Source organism: Medicago truncatula, chromosome 8 (assembly GCF_003473485.1).
Source record: "Medicago truncatula cultivar Jemalong A17 chromosome 8, MtrunA17r5.0-ANR, whole genome shotgun sequence".
Taxonomy (NCBI): domain Eukaryota; kingdom Viridiplantae; phylum Streptophyta; class Magnoliopsida; order Fabales; family Fabaceae; genus Medicago; species Medicago truncatula.
Window position 1 is genome coordinate 34,638,821 of NC_053049.1, and position 14,640 is coordinate 34,653,460.

At 30.2% G+C, this 14,640-nt stretch overlaps 1 protein-coding gene across 1 annotated transcript; it reads left to right on the plus strand.

Moving 5' to 3' along the window:
- Positions 1-10,316: 10,316 nt before the first annotated feature.
- On the plus strand, positions 10,317-14,640 carry LOC11409696 (peptide methionine sulfoxide reductase A5). Its single transcript, XM_003629292.4, has 4 exons — positions 10,317-10,803; positions 12,038-12,150; positions 12,261-12,405; positions 14,081-14,640. Exons 1-4 carry the CDS (start codon positions 10,501-10,503, stop codon positions 14,276-14,278), a joined length of 759 nt encoding a protein of 252 aa, XP_003629340.1. The 5' UTR covers positions 10,317-10,500; the 3' UTR covers positions 14,279-14,640.

A 14,640-nucleotide genomic window follows, 5' to 3' on the forward strand; every position in this document is an offset into this window, starting at 1 on the left:
AGTCATGATTTTGTTTAGGAAAAATCAGCACACGCCATAAGATTTATCCATTCACATTTTTATTTCAAAATTTGAATTGATTTCTCTAAAGATTCCAAATTGGATCCCCTATTGGAACTATGTCATGGAGTTATAACTTTCAACCATCCGATCTAAATCAATGATCAAGATCGTCTAAAATTAGTTTACTGATTGTTTAATATAAACCGTTTGATCTGAAAATGCCGAAATTCATTCTTGCATAGAGTTGCAAGTAACTGGGTAGGTGCTACAAAGAATCCAAGTCCTACATATTTGCAAAAGCATCAATGAATAACAATGATTGATTGTTTGTTGTTATCTCATCTCATAAGAGTAAGACCATCCACAAGTTATTGATGGGTGATTGACGTGATTCACATATTTGGCATCATACTAAATCGGCATTCCCATTATGGAGTATAATGAAAACACACTCTCTTTCTCCACTTTTCGTGAATTTCATTCAATAAATTATAATAAAATATAAAATTTTGTTGAAATGTAATGATATAAAATAAATTATTAGTAAGACGTATTTAGTATTTCTTTTTAAGGGGTAAGTTGAACAAAATTTATGTTTATTAAGTATTAACGCAAGAATGAAACGAACATACATGACTTATTAACTATTATGGACGGTAACATTGTGACTTAAACTCCAATCAATTGAAACTTTTGAATTCAAAGTCCTCACCATGATTAAGGAAGTTAGAGAGTCTAGATCCAAACATGAACATTCTTAACAATAATATTAGTAATGTTTCATATATTCTTTCCACTCCATATATACGACAAAGTACACTTGTCTATACAATACAAAATATACAAGTAGTACCTAAATCGTTTCCTTCTCTTCAGTCCTTTCAAAATTGATTTATCAAAAATAAATGATAGACCTATGTGACAAAAAAGCATGCGTAATTTGTCCATTAATTTGATGCAAACATAAAGTGGGGCCTCATTGTCTATAGATGAGTCATGACAATTATAATTAAGGTGTGAAATAACCCTAATCTTTTAGACCTTACCCTTGCTATGATAGCCCCATAAAAGAGCAAAATATCTTCTTTGTTTAATTGGATTTATTATAAGGTTGAGCTGAGCTATGAACAACTTGGATTTTCCAACATGATTTAGATCATATAGTAACTCCCATGTGAGTACGGATTTCACATTCTTGCAACAAGTGGCTATGATTTGAGTTCCACCGTGGTCCTATACGTTTCTTTTCTACATTGGGAACTTTGAATTCGGTTTCTAAGTTATTGATTAGCCACTACGACTGATTATGTAGGGACAACTGACAAGGAATTAGGAACTGATTTGTTAGTTTACAATCATCTTAACCACAAAACTTAATTAGAGTTTAATACAAAAAGTATTGACATGTGCCTTAAGATCCAAGTTATAAAAAAATTAATGTGGAAACTTCCTCTTAAAAGTAATGCATTTAATTTCTTAAAAGTTTAAAATTTGTTCTATTCAACACAAAATTGCCATTTTTAAATTCTTTTAATATGTGTTCAAAGACATAAGTTAGCATAAATAATTGAATAATTGTATGTTATGTTTACTTTTCTATGTGATTGGCCCTAACCTATTTATTGCAATATTATTTGATAGGAAAATTCAATATTTTTTAAAATCTATAGACAAAGTGACATACATCATTATAAACCCATGCATAAAGTAAAAGATTTTGGTGTGAATTAAAGATACCGCAAAAGATATTTTGGTAACAATATTGATATTACCGGTTGTGGTAGAACTTAGAGATAAAAAAATATTTCTATCATTAATGAATTGTCAAAAGATAATCACTAACTTCTCAATTTTGGCTATCTTTGTTAGATAAAGTTTGCACCACCTTTTGTAATATAGGTAGATGATATTGCATGTATTTTCTTAACTATATTAATTTCTGTCATGAACAAATGAATAATTAATTTCGTAGTTTTTGTCAAAAAAATAATAATTTCGTAATGGAAAACACAAGATAAGTTTTTCTCAATCAAATTTTCCCTATGATCCTATCCACGATAATCAAAGTTTGAACATCTTATCATTTGATTAAGATGTCTACAATCAATCCACACATGTTGATATTAATTTGTCTATATTTTTTTTGTCGAGACTAATTTGTCTATATATTATGCTTCATTTAAAATATAAGTAATTAATAATTAAGTTCTACTCAAAATAATTAAGTTATACTCACGCCGTAGTGTACTTGATTACAATAGGATAAGATAATTAAGTTTTTAACTCTATAGTTTTTGTTTTTGTGTGGAATGTTTTTAGCTCTATATTTTCCCTCTATAAGTAGGAGTTCATATTCTCAAAAAAAAGAAAAGTGAAGTTCATCGCTTGTAATCTTAGCAATGTTAGATTATAATTTTTAGAGTGTGTTTCGATGAATTAATTGAAAATTTTAGAATTTCAGTCAATTCTAATACTTCATTTAAATTATATTCCTTTCTAACTTTTTTCTTTAGATAGAGTGATTGCTTATTTAAAGTTCAGCCATATAAGTGATTGCTTTTTTGCTTATTTTTTTATCATTGAAAAAGTGTAACAAACTAGATGATTGTATTTATACATACTTTTTCATTATCTCAATTATACCATTTTACAATTTTTTCTATAATAAAGATCGTTGTTGGCGTCATTAAAAAAATTAGAATTTAGATTATATTTTATTTGTTATATTGAAATAAATAATCATGATTAGTTTGATTTGTTATAACTTGAAAGTAACAAACATTTATATTTTTAGTTGTAATCCAAATCAAAATTTCATAAAAGAAATCGCTGTTAATAATTTTCAAACGTTAGTCTAAAAAAAGAGCGGAAAAACGGGTACGTGAGTACTCATCGTTTCGGTAGTGTATATAAAGTAAACATCACACCATGCCCTACCCAAATATTTATATAATTAATTTAAGGCTGACTTTATATTCAAAATTGTATCTATAATAAATAAAAAACAAGAGGAAACTCCAGATAATTTTAAAATACTACTTCAAATATGCGGTCACTACCTTATCTGCCTTCAAAGGTACAAAGAGATAGGACACTGGTATTGATTAGAAGGCTCCTCCGTGTTCCTTTTCAAATTTAAAAACTGCTATGAATTGAGTGAAAGGAACACACATATGGTGGGTTCGGTTGCTGAAGAAATTGTAGGGACATATGTTAGGTTCATGAATGGATAGTTAAAGCCTTCAATTTACATGCATGTATATGTCCCACCTTAATAGCAAAGGGTTAAACTAGTTCTTCCGTTCTATGATGATCGACATACTTGAACAACAAAAAAATAGTTTTTTGCTACTGAAAAGGATATTCATTTATCCAAAAGAAAAGAGAAAAAAACTAATATTCATTTATTAAAATTGATAAAATACATCAAACATAGATACAGAGTCAACAACGTAACAAGTTCATAACATAAAAATGAATGGCATAATATTTATAAATAATATGACATAGTCAAAGAGATTGAGATACCCACGTCTTAATAACAACCGATTAAAATTGTTCCAATTATAATATCTAATTAATAATCATGTGCATCACTCATAATTCAACAAAACCCGATTGCAAAGAGTGTTGAAACAAGCCCTTTAAATCTATTATCAAAACGTTTCCGTAAATCTAACTCAATTGATATCGACATTGTATAATAAGTGTTAGGGTAGGATTTCGAACTCTGGACACACCGTTTATTCATCTCAAAAGATTAATTTTTAGCCACTAGGCTTGACAAAAAAATTGTTACTCAAAACCGATTTAAATTGTGTCAAAAAAAACTTTAACATAGCCTTTTAGATTAGTTATGCAACAAAGAGTTTTAAAAGAAAACAAATAAGTCGGATACATAACCGACTTAAAATGTCTTTGCATATCGGACTTAATGTAATATCATAACCGACAATTTAAATCACATTGATAACACGGATTTAAAAAATCATTTAAAATTCACATTTTCGTTACCAAGTTTTGGTGAATACAAAAGTAACGAATTCCATTATCTTTTACCCATCCTCCATATTTTTGTAAATGGCTTAAAATCGTAACTGAGAGTAGCAAGAAGATAATTAAACATAGCATGTAAAAACATATGTTGTATCATTATTAAAGGTTGTTTGTGCATTTGTCAACCTAAACCAATGCAGATAGAAAAAAAAACTCGTCACTGATTTAAGTTTTTGTTTATATTGTATCTTTGTTGTTTGTTTTTCTTCTTAGGTATAAAACAAATTATTCTTACTCTACCAAAATGAGACTAGAGTTATTAAAATAAGTCTAATCTGATGAATTTAAATCCGATGAACTACTTGTTGATCAGATATAATTAATTGGTTGAGCTATCAAAATAGAATATTGTTTTAGTGCCCCTTGAGTTGTTCAATCTATCAAAACATATCATTCGCTACGTTTTTTTTTTCTTATAGAACAGATAGGAAGCTATCTTCATATATGTGTTTTCACTAAATTCTAAACAATCAGGAGCCTATGAAGCAAACCTCATCAAAATATGAGACATAATATACCCAACTTTACATATGAGAAATGATATTCGTACATCCACTTTGTGACAATTTTTTGACAACTTTCTCTCTCATACTCACATTATCCTCTTATTCTCTCTCTTCATTTTTCTCTCTCCATTGTTTTTAACCAATAAAAAAAAAGAGAAAAAGAAGTTGTCACCAAAAGTTGTATGAAATGGTTGTTCAAATATCATTACTCTTTACATATACACATGTTTTCAAGAGCAAAATTTATAAGCTAAATAAACTTTTGGTCACATTGACTTATGAATAAATGATATGATATTATTGCAATGCAAACCTCAATCTGTGCCCCATTTTCTTTATACTTCTGGCAGAATGACCAATTTACTTCATTATTTTTTTCTTCAAATTAGTAGTAACCTCAAGCGTGACCTAGTAGAACCCAAAAAAATGCATCGTACAGATTCGTAGGTGTGTTTGATGTTCTTTAATAGTGCAATATTGTTCTAGATTTGATTTTTTTTATAAGGTCTCTTTCAATTAAATTCATATCTAAATATTTATTTATTCCATCAAAAAAATATATATAAATATTTATCATTATTTTTTTTTCTTTGAACATATTTACCAATATAAATCAAAAGAAATAATTTTTTATAAAAATATTTTGAAATAAATTTAATTTATTAAGATAAATTCTTAGTTAAAATATTTATGGGTAAAAAAAGGTTAAAAGTTTTTATAAATTAAATTTATAATATATTAAACATATATATGTACTTTTAAGTCATTTTATATTTTTTAGTAACTTCAAAATCTAATTTTACCAAACACTTTAATTTAAATCAGCAAGCTTTTCAGCTATAAGCTATAAGCTATCAGTCATCAGCTATAAGCTAGCTTTTCAGCTATCAGCTAGCTTATAGCTTCTTTTTACCAAACAGAGCATAGAATTTTTTTTTTCCTACCCTACTTTATCTACAAAAATACAAAGCTATCCTACTTTTTAGATTTTTCTGGTACCACACAACTCCAAGTTGTGGAGTTGTGGGGTACTTTCTTTATTTTCTTTTTTTTTATATTTTTTTAATACCCCACAAGTCAAGATTGCAAAAGTCAATTCGGCATGTGCTTTTTCTATGTTTGACAAACAACAAAACGGCGGATCAAAGCTCATTAAAACAATTTCATTAGTTTTCAGCATGTCTGCTACTTCAGTTAATATCAAGTCAATAGTTCTTAGATCTTCACTTTTCAGAGCAACTGTTGTTTGATTTGCTTTATAAGCAACCTGTGACTGATTCACAACTACCTGCAATAAAAAGATTCATAAAAAGGAAAGTTTTAAGTTAGAGTTTCAAGTTTTTGCCATCAGTTCTCAGGCCATAGGGATAGTAGTACTAAAACACAAAACATACTCAAATGTATAGGCTACAAAAATGCCACTCGTAAAAGGGTGGACAGAAGATATTTATTTCTATAATAGGATTTGCATGCAAATTTAAAAAAACATAGAATGTATCAACTTATCAAAAGACAATAAGTAAAACAAATTTTACAAGAAAATACCTCATCAGTAAATTTTGAGTTTGGGGTTGTAGCTAAAGATATTTTTCGTTACTTAATAAAGTAGTCCTTGTTAGACCCATATCAACAACTTTTCCCTCCACGGATCCTGCTTACACAACACAAGAAAATTCACCAAACATTGTTCTAATTTTAACTGTACGTATAAAAATCGTCTTCAACTGATTAACAAGATAGTTCAAGTTGCTTGGGATTCAGAAAAGCGTAAATGATGCATAATTAGTGCTATATAATATATAAGAACTAAGAAATCCTCAATATACACAAAATAATTCTGAACAATTTAATTCAAGGATAGAAAAAATATGGTCAGAGGAGTCTCATATTCATTCATGCAAACTCATTCAACTTTTACAAATCAAAGTTTCATAAGAATAACAAGACAGCAATCACCTACTAGTTTCATCATCAAAATGTAATGCAGTCAAACGAATAGTCTAATTGTCATCTCCTTCAAACGGATTCAATGTGTGCGTGATTTAATTATAATTATAAGTTAAACTCAAACTAGAACATGTAATGACTATAGGAGTGGACGCATGTTGTTGAATTTACCTTTATTTTCTCTCCATTTTTGAAAGTATCACATATATGTAGGTATAAACCATTGCAAATGTTCTTCAATATCTCCTTGGCAGAGACTATGCTCAGTAACACTGTACAAATATACACAAACAATAGATTATATAACATATTGTAGAAAATAATCTATACGTGAAAATAACTCATAGAAAACTGAGATCGATCTTAACCTCCTCCTAACCCTCCAATTTGAAGCAATGGTATCACAAGATCATCATAGCGCTACTGAAAACGGATATTCATTTATCCAAAATAAAAGAGAAAAAACTAATATTCATTTATTAAAATTGATAAAATACATCAAACATAGATACAGAGTCAACAACGTTGAAAACTAAAGAATAGATCTTTGAACAAGTTCATAACATAAAAATGAATGGCATGATATTTATAAATAATATGACATAGTCAAAGAGATTGAAATACCCACGTCTTAATAACAACCGATTAATATTATTCCAATTATAAATCTAATTAATAATCATATGCATCACTCATAATTCAACAAAACCTGATTGCAAAGAGTGTTGAAACAAGCCCTTTAAATCTATTATCAAAACGTTTCCGTAAATCTAACTCAATTGATATTGACATTGTATAATAAGTGTCAGGGTAGGATTTCGAACTCTGGACACACCGTTTATTCATCTCAAAAGATTAATTTTTAGCCACTAGGCTTGACAAAAAAATTGTTATTTAAAACCGATTAAAAAAATTGTTACTTAAAACCGATTTAAATTGTGTCAAAAAAACTTTAACATAGCCTTTTAGATTAGTTATGCAACAAAGGGTTTTAAAAGAAAACAAATAAGTCGGATACATAACCGACTTAAAATGTCTTTGCATATTGGGCTTAATGTAATATCATAACCGACAATTTAAATCACATTGATAACACGGATTTAAAAAATCATTTAAAATTCACATTTCAATTACCAAGTTTTGGTGAATACAAAAGTAACGAATATAAGTAATAGCAAGTGTTGTAGATACTAAAAACGAATATAATCCAAAAATTAACTAATACGTAAAAAAATCACAATAATTTCTACTTATATGAAATGTAAATTAAAGCAACAACAACAAATGAAATAAAAATTGACAACAAATATTTAAAAATGTTGGGAAAAACGTGTTTTAAGAAGTCAATTTTTGGCCCGTTTGTTATAGTTTTTTTTAAAATAGATTTTTATAGTATAATATGTTTTTGTTATAATTTTTTTAACAAAGAAATTTTTACGGAAAGCTTCAAATGAAAAGTTAGTTTGAATTGCTTATCTTAAATTGTCATTTTAAATATTTCATCATTTTGTTATGATTCTTTTATATTAAAATTTTGAAAAAATCTCTAAAAAATAGCTATTTCAAATAACTTTTCATAAAAATCATTTTTGAAAGATGTCATTTTGATAAATATGTGATTTTTACTACGTAAAATCTCAAACAATGAATATTTCAATTAGTGAATGTCAAAATATTTTTTTTAACTTTTCAAATATTAAACTATGATTAAAGTTCTTAAAAAATAAACTCATGCTGGTAAAAAACATCACACTTATTTATTTTTTGACGAAACATTACACTTATAATTAAATACAACTTTTTTTAATTCACCGATAAAATAAAAATTAATAAAAATATATATACTTTTTTTAAATAAAAAAATATATATGTATTTGTATTAATCAGTTTTTTATCAATTTATATTTGTACAAATATATATACTTGAAAACAATTTATTTATATATAAGGGTAGACCGAAGCTCTGTTCTAAATAAACATTAGATAAAATGTAAGAATATTTTTTTTTTTTCACCAATAACTGATTGTCTCTCAATAAAACATCTTGACCAAAAAAAAATTGTGAGTAAAACATAAATGTTGATTGAGTATGAAAAATGAAAATTAAATATTGTTAGAATGATCAAGTATGATGATGCACATGATTATTAATAAGACATAAAGAGTTACTCTTGGAGTCAAAATATCCCTTCCCTATATATATATATATATATATATATATATATGTGTGTGTTTTTTTTTTTTTTAATATATCTACTGATTTTTTTTGTTCCCTACCCCTTAATACTAATACGATATGAAATTCTGGCACGTGGAAAAGATGTTATACACGATGTTAAGAAGGATGTCAAGACATCGTGATAACCTAGATAACAAACAACAAACATAAAAATAAAAGCAGGAAGTAAAACAGGACAAGTAGTTTGTTAACCCAGTTCGGTGCAACTTCACCTACGTCTGGAGGCTACAAAGTTAGGAAGAAAATTCACTATAGCAGTATTAATTTGAAGCATACATAAAAACTATCTTCAGTCTACCAGCTTCTCACTTAATCACCACCCGTGCAATTTCTATCTAAGACTCTTCCTAGATATGAGATCCCCTACTCACTTTCTCTCAATCACAATCCCAGTGATCGACTCAATAGAAAAAGACAATAATTGAGACACTCTCCTTAACAGAAAAATCACGCATACACTTAAAATGACGAAGACGGGCACAATAGACACCTTTAAAAAATAGATTACGTTGAAATATGTGTTTTAATATACGTGTCTATATGTGTTTTAATATATGTGTCTATATGAAAAACTATATATTAATCTATTCTATACAAACAAAAAAAAACAAAGTGAAGTATATATGTGTTAGTGCAGTGGAAAAGACGGACAGACGAGCACGTGAGTGTCAGTCTGAAAGCTAGTATATATAAAGAAAGAACTGTGCAAGATACACCAACAGAACCGTCAAAAGACCCCAAAGCTAACACCCCCCCCCCCCCCAATAAACAAGACGGGAAAGAAACACTGGGAGGCCCAAAAGAACACCAAAAAGCTCAAACAAAGATAAAAATCTCCTAACAAAATAACATCAAACAACACAAACCACCAACAAACAAAACACCTGCAGAAACAGAAAAGGAGGAACAAAGGAACATCCTAGTGTTAGAGATGAGTGAGAGCTTGTCTTGTTAGGTGTTGGAGGAAAAATGACAACTTTTCATCTTGTTATGTGCTGAGTGACATATTGTCTTATTTGAGTTTCTCTTACCGTCAATGTTTCTTGTGATGATACCTTCTTTTGCTTGTTTGATGAAGAAAATGAGAACGAGGGAAGAAATTGTTTGTCTTAACAAGAAACTGAGGGATAGTAGAAGGGAGAAAAGTCAGGTGCGTTTATTAATATCATGTGTGTTTTTTGAAACGGTGTAATACAATGCCATAATATGTAGTCCATTTCTTGTGTTTTAGTAACATTTCTAACATAAAAAAAAATAAAAAATAAATAAATCATCAATTTAATCTCTAAATTATCACTATCTCACAAATTTCGTAAAAATATGTAATAAGTAATCCATAAACTATTTTTAATTCATGAAAATTCTGTCTAACCCTATAATTACTCCACACGGTAGGTAATCTCGATCATTGAAAAGAAATCTATCGATTATTTCCGCGTTGCAAATTCACATATTTTGAGTCTTAATCGTTGATTCATGATCGGGGACAATCCACAACTATTATTGCGTGGAATCCATTTCATTTCACCTATGATCGTAGTAAGCTAAGTTAATAGAATAAAAATTGGTTTCTTTCTTAAAATTGAATTGAATAGTTTTAAAGAAACCAAAACGACTTGGAAGCTGACAAAAACGACACAATGCCAATCTACCACCATATTCAAAAGTTCACACATTCATCTCCTAAAAAGACAACTTCTACTTATTCCCCACTCCTCAGTTTCCGCTTTTAACCACAACAAAACCAAAATGAAACTTTCAGAGAAAACCAACAACTATTATTACATTCTCTCCATATTCATCATCCTCATTGCATTCCTCATCAACAATGCAAATTGTATCAGGTTCCCGGATCGGGTCGCTCAACCCGCCCGAGAACAACCCGATCAACAACGCTTGCAAACCGCGGTATTCGCTCTCGGAAGTTTCTGGAGATCTGAAGCTGTGTTCGGGTGTTTACCTGGTGTTGTGAGGACCACGGTGGGTTATTCCGGTGGATCTAAACCTAATCCTGAATATCGTAGTTTTGGTGATCACGCTGAATCCGTTCAGGTTCTTGTTTTCAACAATCTCTTTTTATTTTTATCAATTTTACCGAAATTATTATATTTCTTTATGTTGCGTATGTGCATTCTAAGTAAATAGCCTAATTAAGTGCTTATTGAATAAATGTTTATGTATAAGCTATTTCTATAATCATAAAGAAATTAGGATTGATCTGTTGAAATGAGTATTGAGTAGAGAGCAAGTTGTGGACCTGTCATAAGCTAATCCTATAAGCTCGCTGAAATGCGTTGATTATGTTAGTTGGTTAGACCAGCTGATCCATGCGCACCCTTGGTAAAATTGATTATAAGTCTGAAGAGATTTTGAAAAGGTTGAGGTGAAGAACCTGATGACAACTTATGCAAGAAGTTTTTTATTTAAAAGACTCATCATTGCAAGATCCTTTAAATAAGTTGTTCATAAGGTAATCCACAACCCGAACACATCCATAGTAAAAATCATTACAAGTCTGAAGAAATTTTAAAAAAGTTGAAATAAAGAGCCTAATAATTTTTAAAGGCTCCGCATTGCAAGATCCTTCAATAATTTTTCCCTAACTATTTTGTTGAGAAGTGTATCTAAATAGGCTCTTTTGTCCTAGCCCCTAGGTATATTTTAGAAAGTTTGGTTTTTCTTGCTCTTGGATTGTATTTGGGTTGCCAAGCTAATTATATTTAACACTGAAACAAAATTAAATATCTAAAGAACGCCATGGTCCTGACAAAGTTCATAAAGGGTGCCATTTTCAGGCACCCTTTATGAATGTTTGGAGAAGTTTTGCATGCTTCTTTTATCACCTGGATTGACATGTACAGTCCTAGGCTTTTATAAAACATGGAATGATCATGTTTTGGGAATAATTTATGGTTGGCAGTTCACGTCTTGGATGGAAATGACTGTGATATTTGTTAAGTGATTTGAAATCACTAGGTCCATGAAAAGGCCAGGTTTTGTTTAACTATTCATTCAATAAAGGTAACAGTGAAACATGCTTCACCAAAATGCAGTGGCCTTGATTCTGGAATTCATGTAAAGCAGACTACTGCTATATTTAATTTTTTGATATTTTTTTGTTATATTCAACTTGTGGTGTCGTTTTCTTTTATACCGTGGAAAAGCTAAATTCACTAACCATCTTACATCTTATAATCTAATATAACTTTGTTGGTTTACTGATATGATGAGTTGAACTTGGATGTTTTTATTGATTTTGCCATTATGGTTTGCTAATACATTGCAGGTTGAGTATGATCCACGGTTAATTAGTTTTGGGGAACTACTTGATATTTTTTGGTCTAGTCATGACCCCAGGCAGGTGTTTGGCCAAGGTCCTGATGTGGGTAATCAGTACAGGTAGGAGTATGATGCCAGCTGCACTGCTGCAGTTCTTTGTGATATTCCTTCATATTCAATCTCATGCCATGTGATAAGTACTGAACAACACTATACTTACATTCTGACAGATCTATTATTTTTGTTAATGGAACTGAAGAATCAAGAATGGCTTCTGTCAGCAAAGAACAGGAGCAAACCAGGTCAAGAAGCAGCATTGTGACTACTCAAATTCTGCAACTGGGAACATTTCATCCGGCAGAGCCTGAGCACCAGGTTTGATTTTCCAAAATAATGTTTAATGTATAAGGGACGTAAGATAAGCATTTTCTCCTATGTTTGCATAGATCTGGGTACAAGTAACCGATAAAATGCAGTATTTCTTGATTCAATAAAAGCCAAAAGGGGGTGACACAGGGTTACAGAGAGATATGTAAAAAACACACTCATAATCCTAAATGGAATGAACTTATAATCATGGAATCGATTCGATCATCAGATTATAAGTTCATAACCTTAACCCATTCCCTTTTTGGGCGGAACATATCTTCTAAATTCTTTAATTACAGTTAGTACGATAAGAATTCAACTAAGAAATGGATTTTAGAAGCTAAAAAAGGGTATCCTGAGCAATTTCAATAATGGGGTTCAGTAATAGTAATACAGTGATTTTGTCAAAATTTGAAGATATAGGTGCAACAGTTCATATTGAATAATACTTCAATATGTTTCTCAGTGTATTCAAGTAACATTATTTTGAGGACAGTGGGCATCCATGGCCCACACAAGACTAAGGACTATGCCAAAATATGAATGCCGCTGCCGTAGTATTGATTGAATATTGGTATTGGATACGAATACACCACCAATTTTGGTTTAGACGTGCATTATAGATATGCAACCGCCCATATTCTTTGTCATAGGCCTACCCTAAACCTTGAGTCACTGAGGGCAGAATATACAAACCGTGGGTCAGTAGGTTCAAATATACTCCCTCCATTTTTTATCTTTTGATGTTTTAGCTCTTGGCACAAGTCTTAAGGAGTAATTAAAGCATAGAAATATTTGTATGTTTTGGACTAAAATGTCCTTATTTATGATTAAATTCACATGTGATAAGCCAAAGGTCGCAACTCCTTAATAGTTTATGGTGTGTTTTCCAACAAGGGTAAACTTGGGAAAAAAATATTAAATATACTAAAACATCAAATATTTTGGAATATAGTTGAAGTTCTAAAACATCAAAAGAAAAAAAATGAAGGGAGTATATAAACTGAGGAAGTAAAATGCAAAAATGTAGATTTTACTAGTAATTTTCTGTCAATAAAGATTTTAGTTGCGAGTTTTTAAAAATGATGGGTGCACTTGCACTTCCTCACTGTAATGCAGGTCTGCCATTATTCTTGGTATTGAGGACAATTCTATTTGGATTCATGATGCTTTGCTTGTATTTGTGACTTTTTAGAGCATTAAATCCACCTGTTTGTGTTGTGCATTCAAAAACGGTGGAACTATTACTTCTTGTTATGATTTTTTAGGTCAGCTACTGCTCATTTTTTATTAAAACAAGATATGAAGCATGAGGATTAAATGCAAAAATAAAAAAAGCATGAGGATTAATTAAATAAAAAATGTTTTTTAAATAAGATACAAAGAAAAAGCCTTTAGAAATAAAAAAAGTGTTCTGGTTCTTTTAGCAAAAGTTAAAATAGTTACTTTGGAATCAACTTTCCCTGAGCTTTAACTTATTTGGCCCTAAATTGTACATTAATTAATTGATTTGTCATTGTGGCAAAAAACCATCTATGTACGAATGAAAATTGAATCCATTTTTTTGTCTAATTGTTGAAGATTTCAGAAAGTTCGATTTTTTGTAGGTCAAAAAGGTGCTTGTCAAAGACATAGGTTAGATCACTGACCGACATTACATGTTGTGTTTCTAAATATGCAGAAATTTGAACTCAAGCAAAATACCTTCCTTCTTCAGCTAATTGGGAACCTGCCTGAAGAGGAGCTCGAGAGATCAAACCTGGCAACAAAACTGAATGGATATGTAGCTGAGCTTTGCCCTCCAAATATCCAAAAGCAAATTGATGCAAAGATCAACGAGATTTTAAAAAAGGGTTGGCCGATTTTAAGGGAATTGTAATCGGCCTTTAAGGGATTGCTCATATTCATATTGCCATTCTGTGGCCATCATGCTCAGTGTATCTATAGGCTTGGTTCAAGAGCTTGTAATGTATCAGTTACATGGCTCGAAATACCAGAAAGAAAATTAGGCACATGGTTTTTGCACGGTCCGTATATGATTATACTACTCTGTTGTAATTATTGTAACAGCGATCGAACTCGAGTCCCACTCACCCTGTGAAGAAGAAACATTTTTTATTTGTGAGCTCTTAAATTTCATTTCTAATTTGCCATATGATAACTACATTTGAGGAACTTGTAAACCCAGCTTGCCATTCATCAAGCTGAAGAACTAATTAAATTACGTTCATACTTGTTAGA

What these genes read in the sequence shown, in the direction of transcription:
- LOC11409696 (XM_003629292.4), top strand. Translation starts at nt 10,501, where the DNA reads ATGAAACTTTCAGAGAAAACCAACAACTATTATTACATTCTCTCCATA. An exon ending in ATCACGCTGAATCCGTTCAG is followed by an intron (nt 10,804 to 12,037) that starts GTTCTTGTTTTC and finishes AATACATTGCAG; the next exon opens with GTTGAGTATGATCCACGGTT. An exon ending in CGGCAGAGCCTGAGCACCAG is followed by an intron (nt 12,406 to 14,080) that starts GTTTGATTTTCC and finishes CTAAATATGCAG; the next exon opens with AAATTTGAACTCAAGCAAAA.